The 26,018-nt window shown below is 41.8% G+C and overlaps 1 protein-coding gene across 3 annotated transcripts in view; it reads right to left on the reverse strand.

The window, feature by feature from the left end:
* Positions 1-7,852: 7,852 nt before the first annotated feature.
* Positions 7,853-26,018, reverse strand: part of LOC147445885 (uncharacterized) — a 34,786-nt gene continuing 16,620 nt past the window's right edge. The window contains exons 2-5 of one of the 3 annotated variants that reach the window (XM_086525233.1): positions 11,933-12,434; positions 11,261-11,562; positions 11,070-11,178; positions 7,853-10,994 (exon numbers count right to left, since the gene is read on the reverse strand). In XM_086525233.1, coding sequence (XP_086381359.1) covers positions 10,241-10,994; positions 11,070-11,178; positions 11,261-11,562; positions 11,933-12,411 — 1,644 coding nt within the window. In that variant the 5' untranslated portion in view covers positions 12,412-12,434 and the 3' untranslated portion in view covers positions 7,853-10,240. Of the gene's footprint in view, positions 11,179-11,260; positions 11,563-11,932; positions 12,435-26,018 lie in introns of all 3 variants that reach the window. The other 2 variants (XM_086525234.1, XM_086525232.1) reach the window with 2 other exon arrangements.

A 26,018-nucleotide genomic window follows, 5' to 3' on the forward strand; every position in this document is an offset into this window, starting at 1 on the left:
ATACACCCTCACACAAGGCAAGCTTGGTACCAAGAAGGCAAATAGGACACATATCAAGCTCCTCTTCATGTTGCCCTCATGGTGTGCCTAAAGCCTATTGGTTAGCCTCCCAAGGGGTCCGATGACAATTTAGTTAATTTAACTAATTGTTTATGCATTTATCAAGTCCTCTCTCTCAAAGGGAAAAGGGGGACACTTGTCCCAAGGCTAGCATGCTTTCTTGATATGCACCCTGCAGGTGATTGGTCAGGCTTGAAGGGGTCCAATAAACTTCTTTCATGAGGTAGAAGAGGGGGTCAACCAAGGAAGAAGGGGGCTAGCTTGGGGAGTATTCTCTCCTACACACACACTCATTGTGTGAAGTGCAAAGTGCAAGAGCTCCGTCTCCTTCTCCAAGCTAGTAGTGAAGCTGAGAGCCTACAACAACACTCTTGGCTATGGAATGAAAATTCAACCAAGAGACATGCTTCAATGCTTAAGGTTGTCATCTTCTCCATCTTCATTACTATGCTATTATGTATGCTAGCAAGAAGAGTGATGATAAGTGAGGAACTATTTCTTTCTCCTATGAATTTGTATTCTTCCTCTTCCCTTCCCTCATTCCCCGCTAGCTCTCTCCACCTTTGAAGGTGTTTGAGGCCTTGGGACTGAGGCTGGGGATGGTTAATGCTTTTTACAAAGTCCATGTTATGCTCGTGATGCATGAATCTTTCCATCTTCATTGCATCACCTAGGTCAGAATGAACACAAAGATTGTATTGTACCAAGTCTCTCTTGATGGGAGAATATATATTACAAAAGCCTATTGGAGGGGGGACCGGCTCCTCATAATCCAGTCCTCAATTGTTGTCAAGTTCTCTCAACTCTCTCTCTTGCAAAAGTATTGTTCATGCCAAGTTAATTAAGTAATATGAAGATGTTGCTACCATCAATTAAGTTCACCCTCTATTTTTCCAAAGTATTCTCACAAAAATGCTCTCTTTAACTCTCCTAATTCTGTTTTTCGCAAAGTTCATAGTTCATTTCCATTACATTGGTATCATAGCTATTGGTTTCTCTTTTCTTGCTTAAGAAGAGAGGTCCTCAAGTTGTCCATGAAAGGTTGGGATTTTTTATTGCAATAGGATAAGTGGGACATCGATCTATTATCTTGGTTGAGAAGGACTTAGTTTGAGGTACACCATTGGGAACTATAGTCTTAATAATGGAGCCTCTCGGAGCTTGTCTTTGGCTTTACCATTTTTGAGCTACGAGCAAGCTCAACAGGAACCATAATTATCCGAGCAATTTTAGACCCTCTCCACTAGTCTTTGCAATCAACAGTGTCTAAACCACGGGTGTGGCTGCTTGAGGACTGATTTTCAAAGGTAAAGAAGAGTAGCGACTAAGCTTTTTGAGGGTACCAAAGCACAAAGTAATCTATACATAAGTTTAATTAGCATGGCTAACAATAACCAAGAGAATAGAATGAACATTGATAACTTTGATTTTGCACATGAAGGTGCTAATGATGATGCCCCCATGTTTGTCAATTATCTTGTTACTAGGATGCAGCAAGCTATGGGAAACCCTACTTTGCAAGCCAAAGTTACTCAAAAACTTCGTGCTTATGGGATTTCCCTTCCTCTCTAAGAGAAGAGAGAGCTTAGGAGGCCTCTTGATGAGATTCCCAAAAGAAGACTCTCTCCCATACGAGAGGAGGAATCCAAAGAACGAGAAAGTAATGAATCCCTAAGTTTCTCTGAAGATGTGGTTCCAAGAAGACGACGGTCTAGACAGTCACCAACTCCTCACAAGAGAAAAAGGTCAACCCATAGTCCTCTTCATCACTCCAAAAGGGAAGAGAGGAAACAAAGGAAGAAAAGGGCAAGAAAGAGGTCACCCTCTTCTCCTTCTTCTTCACCTTCCTCCTCTTCCGATAAAGCTATGGCTATTCTCCTAGAGAATACAATAGAGGGGGACATCGCAAATCTTACCCTGCATGGTGAAGGTCCCAAAAGCTAAAGAAGTTCAAAGAGGGAGGAAAGAGGATCTCTTTTCTTACCTATGATGGCACCTTTGGTGCTACCGACCTTCATCCAGCAATTGGATATGGCCTTCACGGAGTCCTCCAAGCTATGCCATGTAGCTATGCACTTCCAGAAGTCTACTCCTCAATGGTGGGCTAGCATTCGTGGCAACGGCAAAGCCCCAAAGACATGGAAATCTCTACGAGTTTCCATCATGAAGCAATTCCTTGCAAGCAATGCAAAGGACAAAGTGCTTACAGAATGGCGGACTTTGAAGCTTCTCTTCCATGAGTCTATCCACAAATATGGGGACAAGTTTTTAGATTTATATCTCAAGGCTACTGTCTTTCAAAAGATAGACTTCGTCGAGCAAAAGCAACAATTTTGTGCGGGATTACTTGAAGAGATGGCCAAGTACGTCAACTCTCAACGGCTTGGTTCTATTACCGAAGTACTCCACCACACTATGTTTGCTTCGTGCATCAATTTCCAACAAGGGTTTAGACAGAATGTCAAGCCCATAGAAAGCAAAGACAAAAGTGATGCAAAGGGGAAAACCAATGCCCAAAATTCTTCCCAAGGCAATTCCAATAACAACAACAACAACAACAATCGGTCCAAGGAGAAGGGAGTTTATAAAGGTAAAAACACTCTCTCTCCTGAAGAGCTTGAAGCTTTTCGCAAGGACCATAAATGTTTTAAGTGTGGGGAGCAAGGACATGGCTATCATTCTTGCCGCAAGAGAAATGATCGCAATGAGACTCCTAGAGCTTCCACTATCGAAGCTCCAAAAGAAGATGCTCATTGCAAAGGATCACCTCTCTCCTATGCTTGGGGAGTGGTAAGGGAACATGATGCCTGCATCTTGTTTGACCTTAGCTCTATTCACAACTTCATATCAACGGAGTTGGCCACCAAGTTGGGCATTCAAGATTTTAGGATGGGAGATACTATAATGGCTGACACAGATTTCAAGGGACAGCAAGCCTCCATTACTCCCTTAATTGGGAAATTGAGGCTTCATCTCCAAAGCTATGTCGACAAAGACGACTTTTTTATCTCTCCTCTCCAACATGAGGATGCTATTCTAGGGGCACCATGGTTCAACCGCATGGCTGCCAACATGAAGTTCCCTTAAAGGAGAATCTACTTCACCCACAGGGAAAAGAGCATGTATATAGATGCTAGTGAGTCTGATTGTACTATACCACTTGTAAATCCTCTGCTTTTGATAAATCAATGAAGTTAGTTTTTGCATACATGATTTTTTTCAAAGAGTCCCTAAAAGATCCTAATGTTTCATCATATGTAAATGGTAGGAATCAAGAAGAGTTAGACTTGTCTAATTTTCTAAAAGGATTCCAAGATGTGTTCATCGATGATATCTCTATGGACTTACCTCCAAAATGAGGGGATGATGACCATCGAATTGAGCTCCTACCAGGAATCTCACTGCCTAACAAGCCTCCTTATCGAGTTTCCCAAGCTCAACAAGAGGAGATCATGAGGCAAGTACAAGAATTGGTAGACAAAGGGGTGGTGAGACCTAGCTCATCTCCCTTTTGTTCTCTAGTCCTTTTAGTGCAAAAGAAAGATGGTACAAACCACATGTGTGTGGACTATCGAGCACTAAACCATATCACTATCAAAAACAGATTTCTTGTGCCTCGGGTAGAAGGACTGTTTGATAAGTTGCAAGGCTCTACCTACTTCAGTAGGATTGACCTTAAAAGTGGCTAACATCAAATAAGGATAGTGGATGAAGATATCCTAAAGACCACGTTTTGTACAACGTTTGGTCTTTATGAATCTAGTCATGCCTTTTAGCTTGACTATTGCACCAGCCATGCTCGATTGTTTAATGGAAAAAATATTTCGACCCTATTGCAAATTCACTGGAGTGTTCGTTGATTATATCATCATCTACTCCAAGACCTTGGAGAAACACAAGCAACATCTCCAAGTGATTTTTCAAACATTGAGGGAGAAAAAGCTTTTTCTCAATCAAAGAAAAGCGAATTTTTCCTTTAGAGATTCAATACTTAGGCCATATTATCTCTCAAGATGGTATTTGTATGGATCCATCAAAGTTAGAGGTAATAAAAGCATGGCCTAATCCAAGGAATCTACAGAGCTAAGAAGATTTATTGGTATGTGTCCATACTATAGACGCTTCATAGCAAAATTCTCTCAAATAGCAGGACCATTAAATGACTTAACAAAGAAGAATGTTAAGTACTCATGGACTGCTAAAGAGCAAAATGCTTTTGACAAGCTCAAAGAGAAGCTTACCTCCCAACCATACCTTATGCTGCCAGGTCTCTCAAAGCCATTTGAAGTCCAATGTGATGCTTATGGTGATTGCCTTGGAGTAGTCTTGCTTCAAGAAGGGCATGACATAGCATATGAGAGCCGAAGGCTCAATACGGATGAATAGGTCTTGGTCATAAAATCTAATATCGAACCAAATTAAATGATTTTCTCATATTAAATTGATCATTTAATGTGGAGAATAGACAAGAACAAGGGCTAGAATGTGGCTAGAATATAGACATGTGCTTACAAATCTATCTCAACACGGGGCCAATGGTAAAGGGGTCCAAATGAGAGATGATATGTCAAAGAGTAAAGCTAGCTAATGGAGCTTAAACACCTTAGTGTTAGCTTCATTAAAGACCTCCAAAAGGTTAGTGTTAAAAGTCCTTTGACATTAGGTAAGCTCGGGCTATGCTTGAGGTGGGAACCCGGCCCAAGCTTGAGGTGCTTGAGGTGCTTGACGTGCTTGCTGACTAAGGTGAGGAAGTGAGGAACTATTTCTTTCTCCTATGAATTTGTCTTCTTCCTCTTCCCTTCCCTCATTCCCTGCTAGCTCTCTCCACCTTTAAAGGTGTTTGAGGCCTTGGAACTGAGGCTGGGGATGGTTAATGCTTTTAACAAAGTCTATATTATGCTCGTGATGCATGAAGCTTTCCATCTTCATTGCATCACCTAGGCCACAAGGAACACAAAGATCGTATTGTACCAAGTCTCTCTTGATGGGAGAACCTATAATATAAAGCCCTATTGGAGGGAGGACCGGCTCCACATAAATCCAGTCCTCAATTGTTGTCAAGTTCTCTAAACTCTCTCTCTTGCAAAAGTATTGTTTATGCCAAGTTAATTAAGTACTATGATTGTGTTGCTACCATCAATTAAGTTCACTCTCTATGTTCTCAAAGTAGTCTCACAAAAACGCTCTTTTTAATTCTGCTATTCTCAAAGTTCATAGGCGATTTCCATTACATGCTTTGATTGTCCAACAATCCTCTGTATATTATTGAAATTAACCTAAAACTTGTGATGTAGCCTAACTCTTGCCTGACTCCATCAAAATATTGTATTGCCATTTTTGCATTAGGGATGATTCTAGATGTCTAAAGCTTGATAGTTTGGCCGTTAAAGGATTGTTTGGGAACCTCTAGATCATCTTTCAATATCATGAGCAATACTAAAAAACCTTACATGAAATTCTATTTCAAAACATGATGCTAACCATTCTTGGACTTAGAAAAGTAATTGTTCAACTAGTTGGGTTGAATGAACAAAGTTTTATAAATTGTATGCTTAATTTGATTACACTCTCTCTTTTTAAATATCCATAAAGGCATCAAAAGGCCATTACCCCTTTTGATGCAAGTGTCATATTCAATCCTTCTACTTTTTAAAGGTATCATGTTAATGTGTTTTGAATACTCCACACTTTAGATAAATTTCAAAAAAAAAAACTAAAAAGTGATAACAAAGAAAAGAGATTCTAAATAAATTTCAATTGACACTTGGATCAAAAGGGGTGATGGCCTTCTAATCACAATAAAACCATTTGGAAAACTATGTCTTTAGGTTTTAACCACTTACTTCTATTGGGATATTTGTCTCTTAATACTGTGCACTATTTGATATTCTAATTTATTTTAAAGGATAGTTGGTTTAAGTTTAAAATAATTTAAGTAGGACATGGATAACAACTGATAGGTTTGTTGATACATGTACTATATATTCAAAGCTAAAAAAATTGTTACCTTATTTATATGGATGTCGGTGAGAATTCTATCTTTACTTCAGAGTTTTTGGCTTTGCTAATGTCCAACTTTGAAGAATCCTGCCGATTCAACTTGGATGACCTCCACAACTCAATAATTTTTTGTATAGGATCATTGGAATGATGCCTCATTCTTATTATATTGTACAAAAATGAATCTAAGACTGGGTTGTTTTTGTACAAATCTTTCTCCAGTTATCTAAAGCCAGTTGTCTTTTGAATGTCAGAGACGAGGAATGGGAACACACCAGAATGCCTCTCTATAGCTCGGGTTACTCACAACACCCCCATCCACTAGAAATCACCTTCAAAACTTCACACTTTCGCAAGAAAACCACTGCTTGCACGCATACCAATGCATGCACGCTTTGCACGATCAACATATAGCAATCACCTCAATTTTGTGCGCTTCCAACACTTCCACAACTCAACACCTCTCTCTCTCTCTCTCTCTCTCTCTCTCTCTCTCTCACACACACACACACACACATGACCCGGAGACGCACATCACTCACACACACCGGCACCACACACATTGGAGCAGAGCAAAGAAGAAAGGGGGAAAGGGGAGAGAGACGATGCCAAAATTGCCAATGACAGCTTCTTCTTCAATCAAAAACGCTATATAAAACCTCTGCTTGAGCTACATAAGAGGGGGGCACTCCTCCCTCGGCTTGGCTCTATCGGCACACAGCTCAATGGGGAAAATCTCTGCTTCTTCCTAGCAAAAAAACGTATACTAATGGTTGATTTTTTGCAAAGAATATGAGTTCCAACCTCCCACTCCCCCTTGTGTTGCTATTTAACCTTTGTAGGAGGCATTTTATACCTACAAACTCCATGTTGGAAAATTTCTCTCTTCCACTTCTCTTGACGGGGTGGAGATAGGTTGAGCCAAAGCCATTCTCCCCTTTGAGGAAAATTATGAAAAGATCCAATTACCTAGGTAAGAATCGCATAGCCTAACTAGATATCTGAGCTTGTAGTAGTGTCATGATAGCTTTGCCCGAGTAAACCACTTTATAGCAAAGCCCTCATGAACCTAGAATTTGCATTGTGACAAGAATGCATTAGTTTGTGTGTAAGTCTAAGCAATCCAAAAGATGAAGGAAACATGTTCTTCAATTACTGAGGTTCGTCGATTCTTAGGCGCATGTGTGTTCTATCGTATTTGGCTGCCACACTTTTACTCACGTTGCAGAGCTGCTGTATCAATTGCTACGAAAAGGTAAAAGGTTTTTTTGGGAAGAAGTTCACACACAAGCTATTAAGAAATTAAAGAAGATGCTTCTTGAGGCTTCGACCTTGAGGAAAGTGTGTGTGTGTGTGTGTGTGTGTGTTATGGGGTGTTATGGGGGGGGGGGGGGGGGGGGGGGGGGGGGGAGCGGGTGATAGCTTGAGGACTTAGTGACACGGACATGGGAGGGTGGGATCCATGGTGAGGTGATTATGGGCCGTAAATCTGGAATGCTGGTACCCTATTGAAATAATCTAGGGTATCCCATTTTGCATCCGTGGGATTTGAACACGTGATCTCACCTTTGTGAGGCGTATGTCCTAACCACTTCGTCTTGCATGCGATTCGAAATCATGTGGATCTTAATTTACTTAAAACATGTGTGCAAGACGACGGTGCCGAAAGTAATCTAAGGTGCCAAATCTAAGACACCCTAGATTACTTTTGCCAAGATCTACAGTCCGCAATCGCCTCACTGTAGATCCACCCTCCCATGCTTGTGTCACTTATTCCCAAGGAGGTGATAGGATGCTAAACATTGCGCAAACCAGAAGGGCCTCAAAAATAATGCAAGCAAGCAGCAAAACAGGCAGCGTGGGCAATTTCTAGAGCACACAGGCAGCGCTCTTGAATAACATCATTGAGGTCTCTTGGGATAGATTCCCACAACGTTAAAAGTTCTCTTCTGTTCTTCTTCCTCTTCTCATACGCATGCTTTCTCTCGACGGCCAGCAACAAACTTGCGCAACACATAGAGGGCAGTACGACAGCGGCACTTTGGCTTTGCGCACTCACAGAGAAGCCGGACGAGCCGACAGCATTGGAGACCGATCCGGACATAGCAGTAGGCACACATGATGGTCGGAGGATCGGACCACCTGACCCAAGCCGAAGGCATTGGAGAGCGACCCGGACATAGCAGGAGGCACACATGACGATCGGAGGATCGAACCCACTGATTGCATACAAATTTGGAGAGCAGATTCGACATCGAGTGGCAAGTAAAGACAGGAGCAGGAACACATTCGGTGATTCCAATTGGAGGATCGGACCCTGTAGCATAGAGATTGGGAGATAGTCTTTTGGATTCGATATATAGTAGGAGCAAGAGTTGATAGGGGGGCTCCACATCTGGCCTCCATGGATAGGCGCGCACACACACAAGCTTACATTCATACACATTTTCTACACAGGATTTGTGCTTCTCTTCAAATTATCAGAGACATATGGATTGTTTGGCCTTATGTGTACCTCATGTGGTTTAAGAGAGTGACACTCTAGTGGGTGTGCATAGCCATAGGTTGGCTTTGTTGATTTGCTTCTACAGGTGGATTGTGTTTCATGGATGCCTCTAGATATAGGTTTCATAGGTTTACAAGTGTAGAGACACTTTACAGGTCCTATATTGGCACTTACAAGGATTTGCAGCATATTTATTACCTTTGGCATACATGAGCAATTCATAACTCAATCTCCATGCATATGCAATCATCGGATTGATGCAGTGATTATTCCACTTTGATGTGGTTATTGGACATCTATACATTCCGTTGATGTGTTTTTGGATGCAATTTTTTTGCTCACTGTTTATGTCAGTTTGTTGCACTTTTTTGATGCAATTTTTTGGGTAGCATGCTTGATATGATCATGGCATTGGGCATCACGTTGATGCATACTTCTATGCGATTTGGTGCATATATGGATTTATGGATGTCTCTTTGATGTGCTGGTCAAGTTGTTCTCCCACTTTCATGCATATGCGACCGTTCCTATCTCAACACTCATTTTGATATTCAATATATATGTCAATTCCAAGTCTACAATGATACTCATGAGACGAAGGTCTCGTTCACATTGACATTTAAGATGTTGGCATTGTGATCATACAGTGCACATCAGATTTCATTGCTTCAAACATATGAGAGAATCCAAGAGACATGCATCGTTCCAATGACTACGTATGTTAGTGATGGTGTTGTCACATTTGCATCTAATTTACCTTTAGTTTATTGTCGTTGGACGACACACTTTATTTGCAATGGTTACTAGATAGCGATGCTACTTTTCATATCACACCATGTAGTGATTGGTTTAGCGACTACTCTAATGGGAGACTTAGTTATGTAAATTTTGCTGATGGTTCAACACAGTAAAGGAGATGTTTGTTTGTCAATGCCTAGTGATGCATTTTATAATCTACTTCATGTGCATGTTATGTTCATCTTGACCTGAGACAGAGCTTTATCTTAGTGAGATATTCGGATGTCATGTATTGCTTGGAGAGCAAACTTTTCAGATGCTTTGGATTTGCTTGTGAGTGAGGTGTGTGAGGAGCAGCATGGATTGTTTCTCATGTACCAGACGGATATGGTTTTATCTCTATTACATTGTAGACATCGAGAGAGCGTGAGACGAGATGTATCTCTTTTGCATATGAGCTCCAGATTGCTGTGACATTGCATGTAGAGCCAGGTGTGCAAGGTATGTCAATGGATACAAGGGTAGAGCAGCACTGTTCTAGTGAGTCACAACAAAATAGTCATCATCCACGATGATGGAGATTATTAACTTGAAATTCTTTGATATGCTAGAGTCTGACGTGGTTATGCCAAGACATTTGAATACAGTCCTTCCTGGAATCGACACGTCCATATGCGACTTGTCCTAATGATCGACATGATGGAGATAGCGTTGAGATGGTTGATATAATCAGCTTATCCAAGCAAAGATATACATATATGAATCCCTACATACAAATATACACATCATATGTGTGGATATAAATAATGGCGAAAACCTTAAAATGTTTCTTGGCACATTGGACAAAACAAAAGAGGGAAATTCAATGGATGCAGTTTTGAAGCCAGCAATCCACAAAGCATAAGCTAATTCAAGTCAGAGATTTGTCCCAAAATGCTAGCATGTAGCTCTCGATACCTGCGTGGGCCAATATGTCATAATTGGAAACTTCAAAACATACCTCCTATTGCTTGGATGAGGACACGCACTTAACCTTACCCGATAAAAGGGTCCATAGAGCTCCCCATCAAGGAGGATAACAAATGGCTTCGAAGTATCTTCTGCTTGTACAATCAACCAATTGGCCCTGTAAACACTAACATAATTGATAATATCACTCATATCCTTGAGTCTTTTTGCATTTCCTGACTCCATCAAACAAATGTCTAGAAAATGGCTACAAGGATCACAGCCGAGGCGTCCCTCAGAAGATCTTGGAACACTGATTGCTTGTATGGCGGTAAAACTGCACGCTTTGATCTTTTGCTCTCCTTCCTTTCCTGTCCAATCAATAGGCCTGAAGGTAGCTTCAGCCTGAAAAGAGTAGCTTGACATAAAAGATTGGAGAGATTCTTCATCAAGGGGGGCAAGTGATGTCCTTGGTATGGATTCTTGATGCAAGATCGTTTTGTCCTCGGCTCCACAGACTGATGCTGCTGGAATACCCATCTCAGCTCTCAGAAGGAACGGTATTGTGCAATGAAAGTGCTGTGCACCATAATTGTACCATCCTTCACAATTGTAAATGCTTAGCTTCAGTAGGCAGTTGGCTTCAAACATGTAATTTTCTATCTGCTTTGTAAGAAGCTTGCTTGGAGTAGGAGAATTGCTAAAGCGAGTAGCATCATTGGTTGAAGCTGTCCGCCCCTCACTGTCTTTTGACAACCCAATATGAGGAATCAATGGCAGTCTATCAACAAGAGGTCTGTAAATAGTGGCATCATACCATAGGTCTCTTTGAGCAATATATGTAGCAAGTGTATTACTTTCCCCAAGCGGTACAAGATAAAAGAGCATGTCCACTGATTGGGAGGCCCCTGCAATTGTGATGCCACCTGCAAATCCTCCAACACTAAGATTAACAATAGCCTATTATACACCAGCATGATTATCCAAAACTTATATTGAAGATTCTACCTGCAAGATGCCCCGAGTAGATTAAACCTACATACCCAGCAAGTATGTAGTGCAAGGTACCATCTCCACCACCTAACACCACCCTCACCACATTTTTCACAGGGTGAGCTGAATCAGGTTCCTTCCCTGCACTAGTTGCAGGGAAAGTATTGGTAATAATGTTCATAAGCAGCTCCTCTGCACCTGTTCGAGCGTAACGTGCCAGCATTGGCCCTGGTTGAGAATGGACCTCTACAACCTTTGTACAAACTGGCCTCCATTTGAAATCCGGAGCCACCACTTCGAAGATGATTGGTGTGATCCTGCTTTGCAAGGATTTATTTTTGAGAAATTCTTCATTTGCAATTGCAAGCAGAAGCTTCCAAAATTCTAATTTTAAGAAGCTTCACATGTTTTTTTGGCTAACAAGGAATAGATAATGCCGTTCTCGTTTATGAAATATGAGCCTATCTCCAGGATGTATACACGCATTCTACTTAAAAAAGAGAGGTAAGAAAATTCTTAAAAAACGAAGGAAACAGCCACAAAAGGAGCAAGGCTTTTGGAGGTGATAAAAGTGCACTGTCCTTGCCCGAGAAAACCTCCACGCCAATTAAAAGCGACTGGCAGCCGCCTGTATAGAAGAAGCTGATTAAATGTGATAATACAAAAATCATGGAAACATCTGATCACCTATTTGCCACTAACTCAACTTCGAATTCTTTTGGTGGTACCAATGGAGGGAGCTTCCCCAGCATTTTAGCTTGTTCAAGGTCTTGCCATATCTCTAAGATTCCGTCCTTACGAATCTCGTGTGCCGTATGCTCCTGTTCCACCTGGCTTGCATTCTCCATGACCTCCAGCAAAGAATCATATAGAATTGAAATCATAGAGGCGGGTAGCTGCAATAGCCAAGATCGGATCGCCTTTTGCAATGCAGCTTCAGCATTCTCGTCTGTTAATTTTTCATCCAACATCAGTAAACTAAGAAGTAGCTTGGAATCCATGACATTGTTCAAAGAATCTTGATCTATCTTGTTGCAGCGAAGAAGAGAACAAAATAGCTTAGCATCATTGCAGTTAAGATTCAACACGACATAAGTCCTGCATCTGGATTCTGGACTGATTTTGCCTCTCATTTTCTTGTGCAAGAAACGTTCATCACTCAGCATAAACCTTCTTCGTAGAGCATGTCCTGGAAAAGAAAATAGCTCAACTTCATTTTAACGAATCAAATTTTCTTACAGAACCATGCATACAAGCATCACTCTTGCAAATTATACTTGTAGAGAAGGAATAGCAGGCAGGAACCACCACCATGAAGGTGTATACCCAATGTGGGCATCCGTTCTTTATCTCGCAAAACACAACATGTAAGAGAAATATGTAAGTGCTTTCATTCTCTTTGAAGAGACTGTGATTAGAATTCTCCTGGTCGTACACCACATAGCACCCATTTTTACCCTGGGAACTGCAAGATGTCCATACATTGTTCGCGTTTGGCACACAAAATGCACCAATTGGTAGTGCTAGCCAGCAAGCTGATTAATAATATCCTTGTGAATGTCTTGAGTATTTCTTTGTCCTACTCTTTCACGAAGCAAGTGGATGGTATAACAACTCTTACCACACTAACCCTGCCTTATCGCAGGTCCATGTAGAATTACTAGGAGTCTCTAAAACATGGCACCTACCAGTCTGGCCAACCAGTTGCTCAGTATAAGACATGATGTGAAATGCTTTCAACCAGATCAAGCATTTTCTGTAGTATACCCCCAGTCTCCATGATAACTTCATAAAGCACATAGAAAATAACTTTAAAGATCAGAAGGCTCTTGTACGTATATGATCTGTTCAATGTGGAAGCGTCATACACAGTATAACCATAACACAAAATGGGTTTGACTGAACCACTCTCCTTGGTCCTACTCCACCTCTGATCTCTCCTACCCAATCCAGGGTTTACTTATCATAACAAGGTGCATATACCTTGCCACTTAATGAATGGCATCTAAGACTTGACAAGTCTGTCATGCAATCAACACGGGTTTGATCACCTTCACAAGCCGTACTCCATACATGTAAAACAAAATATAATAATTCAACAACAAGTTGTTGAATTTATCACTTAATACTGATTCTAGAAACAAGCACAGTATTTTACTTGAAAGATGTTACTTTTAAGTATGTTAAATTTCAGCTTGAATGTGATCAGTACCAGAAGCTCTTAGTTCTAGAGCAATTGCCTTGAATGTCACAATTGCATGATAGCCAACTGGATTTGTCCAACACATCAATCCCTTGATGACCTCACTTAATTGAGAAAGTATGATTTCATCCGGCACAGTCTACAAATGGGGCTAGGTTAGTGAATACAGAAGATTTCTTACAAACAAATAGACGGAGTGCTAGAATTAGAGTGGAGTCAGAAGTGCATCTATGCACTTCTGACTCTATGAACATTGAAAACCACTCATATCTACTCAAGCTCAAAGTCACGGTCTGATTAGCTTTAAAATTCATGTGCTCACAGTCATCATCGCAATCAGATTAGCTTAAAGTTCTTTTTATAGTTCATTCGCACAATGCAGGCAAGTACCTGATAGAAATGGCCATTGAATGCCATAAAGTTGAGATCTTCAAGACACCGAAACCAGCCTAAACAGCCCCTATTTGTACACTAAAATGCCTAAATTAATCCCAAGAAGAGCCAAGATTTTCATTTAAGGGAAAGAAGGGCTCCTGCTAGTCATCCATAGAAAAGAAGAAACATTAATGTCTCAAATTTGGGGAACAAGAAGTCAAAATAACACAAACAAGGCTCAAGCTAAAGGCAAATAAGTGCCTAAATAAAAGTACATCCATAGTCAAAATATACAAGATATCTCTGACAAGCTCTCTCGCACTGGGGTATCTCTTTGAGCTGTGTCTGTGTGATTGAGATTCATTGGCAATAATAGCATTAATCTGTTTATGGTGCAAGTGTTTGGGTCTCTTGCTGGGTGGGAGTGAGTGATGCGCCTAGTTGAGCGCAATTGTTGTATCTAGTGTCACACTATAAGGTGAAACCCCTTCATGATGTATCCCTGCAAATGCCTGTGAAGCTCTCGTGATGTCAGCAGCAGCCATACTCATACTCGGGCATCGTCCGCCGTCATAGTTAACTGCATAGTTTCTCCATACATTGTCATGCATTTTTTGGATGAGCATAAAGTCAATAAGTCATGCCAAAAAGCTTGCCCACTAGCCTCATGTATATATGTGTACATAGCCCTGCAAGTTTTGGAAGTGGCCCTGTAAAAATTCATGTACAAAGGTGTGATTTTGCCAAGCTTGGGTGCTGATGTTTTGGGTTGTTCGAGTCCCCAAAACATGGTTTTTAATAAGTATTTTCAGCCGTGCTTTATAGCTCGTGAATCGGACTTGTACATCATGAATTATGAGCATCCGAAGCGGACGGTCTCAACTTAGAAGGTGATTGCGGGTGCATGCGACAAGGGCAACTGGGAAAACTTCGGGGTCTAAGAATAGAAATGCTGAAATTTTACATTTCTGGAGATAGCCGAGATGATGGGCTTCGAGCCGTGTGTTACTGTGCGTCATTCGGTGATCGGAGCAGCAAGTTATGCCATGGGGAAAGCTGTCCGAGAAGTTCTTATGCTTGGGGAGAGAGCTGGAATGTTTTGGGCTTGGGAGGAATGAGGAGAAGGTTGCCATGTGGCAGGGAGATTATCCCACATGAGAAGAGGAAAAGGGAAAGTGAGGGGTATTTTGGGCACATTGGGTGCCCACTATAGGTGTACCAAAGGGAGAGGAGCTCTCTCAAGGCTTGGCTATGGGGACTCGTGGGCTCATGGGGAGGGAGATGGCGCACTTTGGGAGTTCACACTGCCTGGACAGGCGCCTGGCCACTTATTTTGGTCCCCGACCACTTGCCCCACCCCATTCCTTGGTCAAAGCGTCACCGATAGCTCATTTTTTGACCAAAAAAGGCCTAAAAGGAGCCAATTAAAAGATGCCTAAGGAGAGAACCTTGTCGGCTAAGAAGAGAGAGACAAATCTTGGGAATGAAAGATAAGAAAGCTCCCATTTTAATAGCTGCAACACGTGTACAACTTCCAGAGAGCTCATTTTTTAGCAAGAGAGAGAACACCCCCGGTTTCGGGCGGCCATAACTTCTTCATCTTTTATCTGTTTTTTGCCTATGGATACTCTACAGACATCTCCACGAGACGAGCTTCGTCACGATGTCCTCGGTTTTTTTTAATTTCAAGTGTGTCTCATGATTGGAGGGTTTTTCATAAATTCCCACGCGTGGTTACCACAGGTGTTTTCGACCGTGCAATAGTTCTTCCTTCCGACAGTGTGGTTCGTGCAAGGCTATAGAGACATTCATTTTCCTTCTCGTTTGCATGCTAACATCGTTTTGGTGCCCCCAATGTGGAGCAAGTGCTCCCATGCTCCAATTCTTGTGAAATATGTCTATTCTACAGGCAAAGAATGTAAAGGGGATGTGGGTCCTTATGGACAACCGCCTATGTATGTGCAAATTGTGGACAACACTTGAGGCGGTCGTATAATTGGATTGCAGCCTTTGGAGGGTCGTGAGGTTTTGTGAAGCCGAGCACTAGGGACCAGGTTACCCAGTGTGAGGAGCGATCCATCGACATCCCTTGAGCTTTCGACGTCATATGTAAGTATTTTTGTGGCAATCAAATATGGCGGACGAGTTCCCACAGTTTCATGGATTGCCTAATAAGAATGCACAGACTTTTATTGAAAAATTAGAAGCAATATACTAGACCAAGCTATATCGTTGCAGCTGCTGCAATACAGTTTATAAGATGAGGCAAAAGTTTGGTTACACAATCATGAAGAGCTGATACAGGCGAAAACTAGAGGGGTAGTTTTGGACTACAATCGTGTGAAGCAAGCTTTCTTGGCATAGTACAGATCCATTTAAGTACTTGATGAGGTTTGGCATGAAATTTTCGGGTACACTTAGAAGGTTAATCAAAGCGTTGATGATTTTGTCATGCAATTTACCCGTTTATGGGATAAATGGGCCCGGGCTTTGGGAAATGAGATCCCTCCATCCATGTTAAAGGACTGTTTTGTGGCAAACTTAAAAGAAAGTCTGAAATTCAAAGTTCAGCTAAAAAGGCCCGCCACCTTCGAGGAGGCAGTCGCTATCGCTAGAGAGAAAGAATGGAAGACTCAAAGACTTAATGAGTATGGAAAAGCGGTCCCTGTGCAAAGTAATGGTGGCCAAAAGGAGGAAAATCAGGCAGAAGCTGGAGGCCAACCTGTTCAAAGGGTTGTTAATACTGAACAGTTACAACGAAATATGCAAGACATAATGACCATGATGCAGGAATTGCGACTTAGTGTTCTTGGAGGTGGAGGCGGTCGTGATCGTGGACGTGGCAGAGGAATGGCCCAGGCATGTGAAGCTCAACCTAATGCTAATGCAGGTCGTGAACAAGGCGGTTTTGAACCGCAGAGAAGATTCATCCCTACCTGTTATAATTGTGGTGAACTTGGTCATATCAGTACTTATTGTTCAGAGCCAACAAGGATGGGAGGTGATATGTTCCCACTCCCCCAGCAGATTCCTAACATGGCTAATGATTATGCATTGGATATACGGGGAGATTAAGGTACTGAACAGGATAATCAAATCTCAACCTCTAGTGGTCATGTGGGTATTGTGCGGGTTGAAAAGAAAGAAGCAAATGTGTTGCACGTGGGCAAGAGAGAGAGAGGGAAGGCTATGCAGCGCTTGGTGCTAGCAAAAAGAAAGGGAAGGAGAAAGAGGGTGAAGATGCGAAATCCAAGAGGAAGAGAAGACCTTGTAGACAGTTTGAAGTGGTAGATTTACCTTTTGAGAGAAGGCCAAACAACTTACAGTTTAAAGAAACTTTAAGAAAGACTTGATTGGGAGGAAAGTAGATTGTACTTTTGAACAGTTGATGAATATGGTGCCCAAACTCAAGAGGCAGTGGAAGTCATTAGTGAATCCAAAGAAAGAGCCAAAGCATGTCAAAGTGTTGATCGTGGGAGAGTTACGCGACATTTGTCATGTGGTGAACGCTTGGCACAAAGGTGTGGGCATGGGAGAGGCCTACATTGATGGAGGTGCTCAAGTTTGTTTGATCACACAGTCATGTGTCGAGAGACTTGGTCTCATTACATGCGGAAGCTCTGGGTTTCAGATTCGACTAGCAAACCATGCCAAAGTGAAGTGTTTGGGGATTAAGAATTTGGAAGTTAAAGTCTTTAACGTGAAGGTTATAGTAAACTTTCACGTTATGCCAGTTGGTCTAGGAGCTTTTCCTCTCATTTTGGAACGACCTTGGTTGAGAGCTGTTGGTGCTGTGCAAGATTGGGGCAAGGGCACAATCTGTGTGTATGGCAGGAAGGGTGAAAAGAGGGTGTTTGATATGACTACCAAACAACCTATGGCACTAGAAGATATGAGTGAGAATGATGACTCTGAAGTTACCGGTGAAGATAGTTCTGAAGATTCAGAAAGTGGCTCTGCTTCCAGTTCCAGTGATGAGGGTGAAGTGTCATTCTTGTTGTTGGACGAGGAAAAGAGAGAAGTTAGTGAAGTATTGCAAATATCAGGGAATATAAATGCTTCAAGCCGTTTAGAGCAACTTGAAGAGTTGATGCAACCTAAACAGGAATTGCCAGTGAAGAGGGAGTTGATTCAAAATATGCTTAGTACTGATTTGACGCAAGGAGAAAGAAGGGAGTACTTTAAAATGTTGGATAGGTTTCCAGATCTTTTCATCACTTCATATCAGGAAATAAGGGGTTTTGTTGGGGATCTTGTGAAGATTGAACTAGTTGAAGGGGCAAAGCCATACGATAGAAATTAAGAAGGATGGATAAGGAGCATATGAATGCTTTAAAGGAAGAAGTGAATAAACTTTTGGATGCAGGATTCATTGTGCCAGTTGATAACATTGAATGGGTGAGCTCTGTAGTGGTCACTCCAAAGAAAGATGGGCATTGGAGAGTTTGTGTTGATTACAAACCATTAAATGCAGTGACCAAGAAAGATCCTCACCCTTAGCCTTTCATTGATCAACTTTTAGATGCAGTGGCTGGTTTTGAAAGATACAGTGTCTGTGATGATTATTCAGGATAGTTTCAGCTTATCCTTGCTCCTAAAGACCAAAAAAAAACTACTTTTATCACGCCATGGGGTTGTTTCTGCTTTTGCTGCCTTCCTTTTGGGTTGACAAATGGGCCTAGAGCTTTTGAAAGAAAAATGGATTGGGTCCTCACCCCGTTCCTTGGAAAGTTTGTCAAAGGATTCATAGATGATTTTTGTGGATACAGCTCAAGGAAAGAGCATGTTCAAAATCTTGAAATGACTTTTGCAAGGTATGATGAATGTGGGGGTCAGTTAAACCCTAAAAAATGTCATTTGGCGCAACCAAGGGTGAAGCTTCTTCGACATGTGATTTCAGAAAATGAGATTAAAACAGATCCAAAGAAAGTGGAGGCTTTATTGTTACTGTCATCTCCAAAAGTTACCAAACAGTTGGCCACTTTCATACAAAAGGTTAAATATATGTCTCGTTTCATACCTTTGGCATCACAACTATTGTATCCATTGCAGCATGCAGTTAAGAATGATCCCTTGGAGTGGTCTCGTGATTGTGACGATGTTTTTGACAGAGTCAAAAGAGGTTTTGAGTACGCTGCCCATTACGCAAGCTCCTGACTGGAAAAAGGAGTTTTATGTTAACCCATCAGTAGGAGATGATGCCATTGGGGCCATGTTATTACAAAAGGGGAAGGAATCTCAGTATATGGAGCCTGTTCATTATGCTAGCAGAGTGAAGACTCCTCATGAAAGAGATTTTTCTGAAATTGAATTGGTAATGACCAGTATGGTTTATGTTTGCAGACGATTCAGACACTACTTGCTGCAAAAGTCATACACCTTTCTCACCAGTTATTCATTGCTTCCCCAGCTGTCAAATATATCAAAAACAGTGATGAGATGGGTTATTGAACTTCAGAAGTTTCAGTTCACCTTTTTGGTGGAAGAGAATACTCGGGCTACCCTGGCAGATTTACTCATTTACAAAAACACTCCTGTTTTGGTTAAAGAAGAGGTAGTGCTTGCCATTTTTGATGCTTCATTGTTATACTTTGTGATGGTTCTTATCAAAGAAGTCAGAATGCTGCTTCTGGAGGCGTCGTCATTTATGATGCACAAGGAAAACTTGTAAGGAAGCAAGGGCTAAAACTTGATGCAAAGAGTAACAATGAAGCAGAGTACATGGCTCTTGAAGGTGGTTTGCACATTTGCTTACAATTGGGAATTAGAAGCTTACAGATCAAAGGAGATGCCTTGTTGGTCGTGAAGCAAGTATTGGGAGTATGGAAGAATAAGAATCCCAAACTGAAGAATTTATGCTTCAAGGTGAAATCATTGCTCAAAAAGTTTGAAGCATGGAGTTTGCAGCATATTGAGAGGTCTCAAAATAAAGAAGCTCATGATGCTGCCCAAGAAATGATCACTTGTGTATTTGTGTTGAAGGCAAATGCCCCTTTATATCATGAGAGGAAGTCTTATCAGAGGAGATAGATTTTCTGTTGACAGGTGTCGTACCTGAAGGTTTACCATCTTCCAGAAAGTATGCGTTTATAAGAAAAGCCAGGAAATACAAAATGCTTGATGATGTGTTGTACATAAAAGGAAGTCATTTAGTTTTGCGTCGTGTATCCTGGAAAGAGGAAATTTACAAGATCTTGGAAGAAAATCATGAGGGATCTTGTGGAGGCCATTTTGCCATGAAGATCATGTTGCATAAAATTTTGCAAGAAGGCTATGTATGGCCAAGCATTCAGCGGCAAGTTAATCATTGGTGCAAGTCGTGTTTGCCTTGCCACAAGATGGGAAAGAGAATTTTGAAGCCCGAATTGCGACAAACAATTCTAGCTTTTGATGTGTTTGAAACATGGGGTCTTGATGCTATTGGACCCTTACCTATGACTAGCAAAAGAAATTCTTACATTTTGACAGCAGTGGATTACTTGTCACGATGGACAAAAGCCAAGGTTGTCAAACAGATTACCAGTAAGGAGATGGGGAAATTTGTTTATGAGCATATATGCTGCAAATTTGGTGTGCCCCTAGAGCTAATTTCTGATAGAGGACCACGATTTAGAGGAGAGTTGTTTGATTTCTTATGCGAGAAGCTCAATATACAGCATAGGTACAGTTCTCCTTATTATCCACAATGCAATGGTCTCAATGAGAGATTCAATGGAGAGTTGGTAAAGATCTTGACAAAGATGACCCAGACACATGGGAAGACATGGGATTCAGAGTTGCTCTGTGCATTATGAGCCTACAGAACTGCTATCAAAACAAGCACAGGATTTTCTCTTTATCACTTGGTTTATGACAAGGAAGCTTTATTGCCAATTGAAGTGAAGATTCCTGCACTCAAGTTATTGTCATTGGGAGATGAAGAGCAAACAAATGCCTGGCAGAAAAGGTTGTTGGATTTACAATGTTTGCAATTGGACAGAGTTTTAGCTTTGAGCTACGATGAGGAAGTATCAAAGAAGACTCTGCTAAAAGCCAATGAATGCGTGGAGGATAAGAAAATTGAAAAGGGTGATTTGGTATTGCGATACAATAGTAAGTTGGACAATACCTTTCAGAAGAAGTTTCAAATCAAGTGGGAAGGTCCTTTTACTGTTGTGAAAAAATTTAATAATGGCACATATCAGCTGGCTGATTTGAGTGGTGCACAACATAAATATCGTGTTAATGGTTATAGACTAAAGATATACTTGACACGTTTGATGACAATTGTGACAGATAAGATGCTATCAATAGAGGAAGATAATGTGGAAACATCTCGGATGTAGATGAGGTTTCTGGGGATGAGATAAAGCGGTTGGTCACCTAGAAACCTCTGCTTGTCATGAATGATCAAGCAGGCAAGGGAGGGTTGACAAGCTGTGTCATGCATTTTTTGGATGAGCATAAAGTCACTAAGTCAAAAAGCTTGCCCACTAGCCTCATGTATATATGTGTACATAGCCCTGCAAGTTTTGGAAGTGGCCCTGTAAAAATTCATGTACAAAGGTGTGATTTTGTCAAGCTTGGGTGCTAATGTTTTGGGTTGTTCAAGTCCCCAAAACATGGTTTTTAATAAGTATTTTCAGCCGTACTTTATAGCTCGTGAATCGGAATTGTACATCATGAATTATGAGCATCCGAAGCGGGCGGTCTCAACTTAGAAGGTGATTGCGGGTGCATGCAACAAAGGCAACTAGGACAACTTGGGGGTCTAAGATTAGAAATGCTGAAATTTTACATTTCTGGAGATAGCAGATATGATGGGCTTCGAGCCGTGTGTTACGGTGCGTCATTCGGTGAATGGAGCAGCAAGTTATGCTGTAGGGAAAGTTGTCCGAGAAGTTCTTATGCTTGGGGAGAGAGCTGGAATGTTTTGGGCTTGGGAGGAATGAGGAGGAGGTTGCCATGTGGTGGGGAGATTATCCCACATGAGAAGAGGAAAAGGGAAAGTGGGGGATATATAAGGTACATTGGGTGCCCACTATAGATGTATCAAAGGAGAGGAGCTCTCTCAAGGCTTGGCTATGGAGGCTCGTGGGCTCATGGGGAGGGAGATGGTGCATTTTGGGAGTTCACATTGCCTGGACAGGCTCCTGGCCAATTATTTTGGTCCCCGACCACTTGCCCCAACCCCATTCCTTAGTCAAAGGGTCACCGAAAACTCATTTTTTTCCCAAAAAAGGCCGAAAAGGAGTCAATTAAAAGATGCCTCAGGAGAGAACCTTGTCGGCTAAGAAGAGAGAAAAATCTTGGGGATAAAAGATAAGAAAGCCCCCATTTTAATAGCTGCAACACCTGCACAACTGCCAGAGAGCTCATTTTTTAGCAAGAGATAGAACACCCCCGGTTTTGGGCGACCATAACTTCTTCATCTTTTATCTATTTTTTGCCTATGGATACTCTACGGACATCTCCACGAGACGAGCTTCGTCATGATGTTCTCAATTTCTTTTAATTTCAAGTGTGTCTCATGATTCGAGGGTTTTTCATAATTCCCACAGGTGATTACCGCAGGTGTTTTCAACCGTGCAATAGTTCTTCCTTCCGCGGTGTGGCTCGTGCAAGGCTATAGGGGCATTCATTTTCCTTCTCGTTTGCATGCTAACAACGTCAACCATGCGTCTCACTCGAGTGGGTATGGATACCCGATTCAGACATCCCGAAGATTCCATACGTGGAATACCATACAGCACCTTTAAAAATAGCTTATATATAAAACAACTTGCAATTAAAACCTTAGAGAGCAGCACAAAGCCATAGAATGCATTAAAACACCACAGAAAATATAGAATCTAGCTGAATCAAGGAGTCGGGAGTCAGAACAAAGGTCATATTAGAGTAAAACAAGAGATGGCAAAATATGGAGCGTCCAAAACCAACAAGACTGTAGACTCAAATGACTCCAAATGACTAGAGTCTAGGCCCTAAGGCATAGCAACACGAGGCAGGATCGAAGCGGCTCATGGGTAAAGAGAGGAGGTGAGGCACTCAATGTGAAGCTTGAGGAAGCACACGGCTACAATCGGGTGCGTAAGTTCAGATTCTCACAAACACCCTCACTCATAATGACCCAAGCTCACATTTGGGGCAAAAAAATGCCAATGTGTAAAAATTCATGCCAAGTGAGAAAAAACGTTTCTCACGTCATCCTCACATGGACGCGTCTGGAAGCCCGGTCGACTTTCCTCACGCATGAGAAAAAAACTATGGTTAACCGGAACGGAAAATCGGGACGGGGAACAGCAACAAGCATGAAATACCATTCCCTGTTATGGATACTGACGTCCGAAACACGGAATTGGGATTCGGAATGGGAATGGAAAACAGAGATTTGAAAATGGCCATTCCCTGTAAATATGTCCACCGTATCTTTGCCCCAATGAATTTATGTGATCCATAGGCCAGTAGTTGGCTATCCTGCATTAGCATGCCCCCAACTGCCATCAGATGCATCTGTATGAACTTCAAATGTCTTAGAAACTTCAAGTAGTTAAAGGGACAAGAGCAACACACATTGCAATTTTGATATCTTTAGAAGTGTGCCCCTCTCTAGCTGTCCATTTAAACGGGTTTGTCCTTTGGTAACTTTTGTAAGGGGGGCATCTATGTTGTTTAAGTTTTTACAAACTCACGGACTTCACGTATGGCGGTGGGAGAAGCCCACTCAAGCACTGTGTCGACCTTCTTTGGGCCTACCATGATGCCTTCTCATGTGACAATAAATCCAAGAAATTCCAATTTCTGCACAACAAATTCCACATTTTTCTAGTTTTTCGTGGAGGTGTCGTTCTCTGAGGCATAGTAGCATTGCTTCCACATGCTTTTGATGCTCTTCCAATGTTATACTGTGGAAGAAGTAGTCGTCAATGTACATAATCAAAAAGTCATCTAACATGTCTCTTAAGCTATCATTGATTTCCCTGCAAGCACCACCTGCAGCTCCTATGAGTCCAAAGCCCATGACCCTCCATTCAAAACTGCCATACCTTGTGAGAAAAGCTATCTTCTCGAGCAACTCGGATTTGATGATACCCAAAGAATAAATCAATCCTTCTTAAATATTTTTCCTCTTGGGGTCCATCCACAAGATTGTTTTTTTTTTTTGGGAAGAGAGATGTGCAATAGATAAGAGAGAGAAGAGAGAATGATACTATGAGTGAAGGTTCTGTGAGTGAGAGAGAGGAAGAAGACTAGCACCAGATGGGGTCCCAAATTCCCCCTCCAAGGGCCCCCCTCTCTATTGCTAGAGAGGTATTTGCTTTAGATTGCACAAATGCTGATACAATGGATCTAAATGCTAAGATGTTGATGGGATCATGTGGTAGATGCTTGGATCTACGAGGCTAAGGGCTGATAATAGAAAACGCCAACGGATATGGGAACTGGATCAGCAAACTAACGAGGCTATGGGCTGATCTGCTAATGTCGATGTCGAGGGTGCTGATGCGGATGACGATGATGATGCTGAATTCTGAAAACATTGGCTGATCTGGGCTGAAATCTGGAAATGGAAAAACGTCGTCTGATCTGATGTCTGTGGACTGGGAATAGCTAATGTTAGGGCTGATCTGGGTCTACAAGTGTTGGCAATGAGAATGGCTGAAAAACCGCTGAAGATGCTGGTGGAAAATGCTAGATGAGGTGTTGGTCCCTGAGGGCACTAGCTGCCTTGCCTGGGTTACTGACTGATGGGTGAATGCTTGAGCCTAGGGTCACCTTTATAGCTTAGAAATGTTGGGTCGAGTACTAGCTACAGATGGACCCCCATGACTTGGCTCATAAAAGTCAAATTGTTAGTAATGTTAAATTATTACCAATAAGAGGTGCTTCATATGCAGAAGACTACCTAAGCCCCATACTAATGCTAGAGTATGGGAACATCCCCAGTGTCTACACCTAGCAGACACTAGTAGTGCTCCTATGCAATCAGAGGGCATGCTACTAATCTAAAGTGCTTGGACATGCACGTCCTACGTACAACAGGCTCACATAGGTGCAAGAACACTTCCTAGGCTATCCTAAACCCTAGAAGTAGGAGTTTTGTCCGCATGCACATAGGGTTAGATGTGTGCGTGACATCCCCCTTTTCAAGGTGAGGTACTAGTACCGAGCTGCATGGCTTCCTTGTAGTCCGCCAACAACTCTGGGCAATCTGTGAAGAAATCTTCGTTGGCCCACACTACTTCGTGGGTTCCACATGCACATAGGGTTTGACGTGTGCGTGACATCCCCCCTTTTCAAGGTGAGGTACTAGTATTGAGCTGCATGGCTTCCTTCTAGTCCGCCAACAACTCTGGGTAATCTGTGAAAAAATCTTCGTCGGCCCACACTGCTTTGTGGGTTCCGCAATACTTGAACATCAGAAAGGATTGCCGTACTTGCATCTTTGAGCCGTGCCGAAAGCAATGCAGGAAAATCTGCTCTCGGGTTTGTCTTCTTCAAGAATCTCCTTTGGGGGAGTTTCCTGAAACAACTGGAACCAAGAAACATGGTCAACATATATTGACCATGATTTAGGCAACCACAATATCATAGACACATTATTTATCTTTTAATGACTCAAAATGGACTATACATCCTCTAAGATTGTGGATGAAATGCAAGTAAAAAATTTAACCAAGTGCTAAATTTTTCAAAGAGTGCATGCAAAAAATGTGACCTAAACTAGACAACTCTATCTAAAACAATCAACTTTGGCAAACCACAAAGGGGATACCAATGCATAGTGACCTTCCAAGGAATGAGCATGCAAAACTTACTCACACAATCTACAATGGTGAAACAATGTGTATTCCTTGAACACAATCTTTCTACCTTTTCTAAAGTGGTATTCATGCCTCTGTACCCACCCTCGAGTGTATCATGTACATTGTGCAATATGGCTCCCCTAAGAGAAGGTAACACACAAAGATGGTGACGAAAATACAAGAGACCATCACAAATGAGATAGTTGTTTGAACTTTGGACCCTTATATAGCAAGAGCTTGCAACCATTGCTTACCAAACTCGGAAGTTGCTTACTTATTTTTCATGCTCTCAATAGATACTCCACTAAGGGAAATTGTGGACCTTGACTCAAGAGCCAAGATTTGTCCTTTGCTACTTAACACATTTGCAACTCAATTAGCTTTACTGGGAAAAAACTCAATCAAGCCA

This window comes from Adiantum capillus-veneris, chromosome 12 (assembly GCF_014529385.1).
Source record: "Adiantum capillus-veneris isolate H3 chromosome 12, ASM1452938v2, whole genome shotgun sequence".
Classification (NCBI taxonomy): Eukaryota; Viridiplantae; Streptophyta; class Polypodiopsida; order Polypodiales; family Pteridaceae; genus Adiantum; species Adiantum capillus-veneris.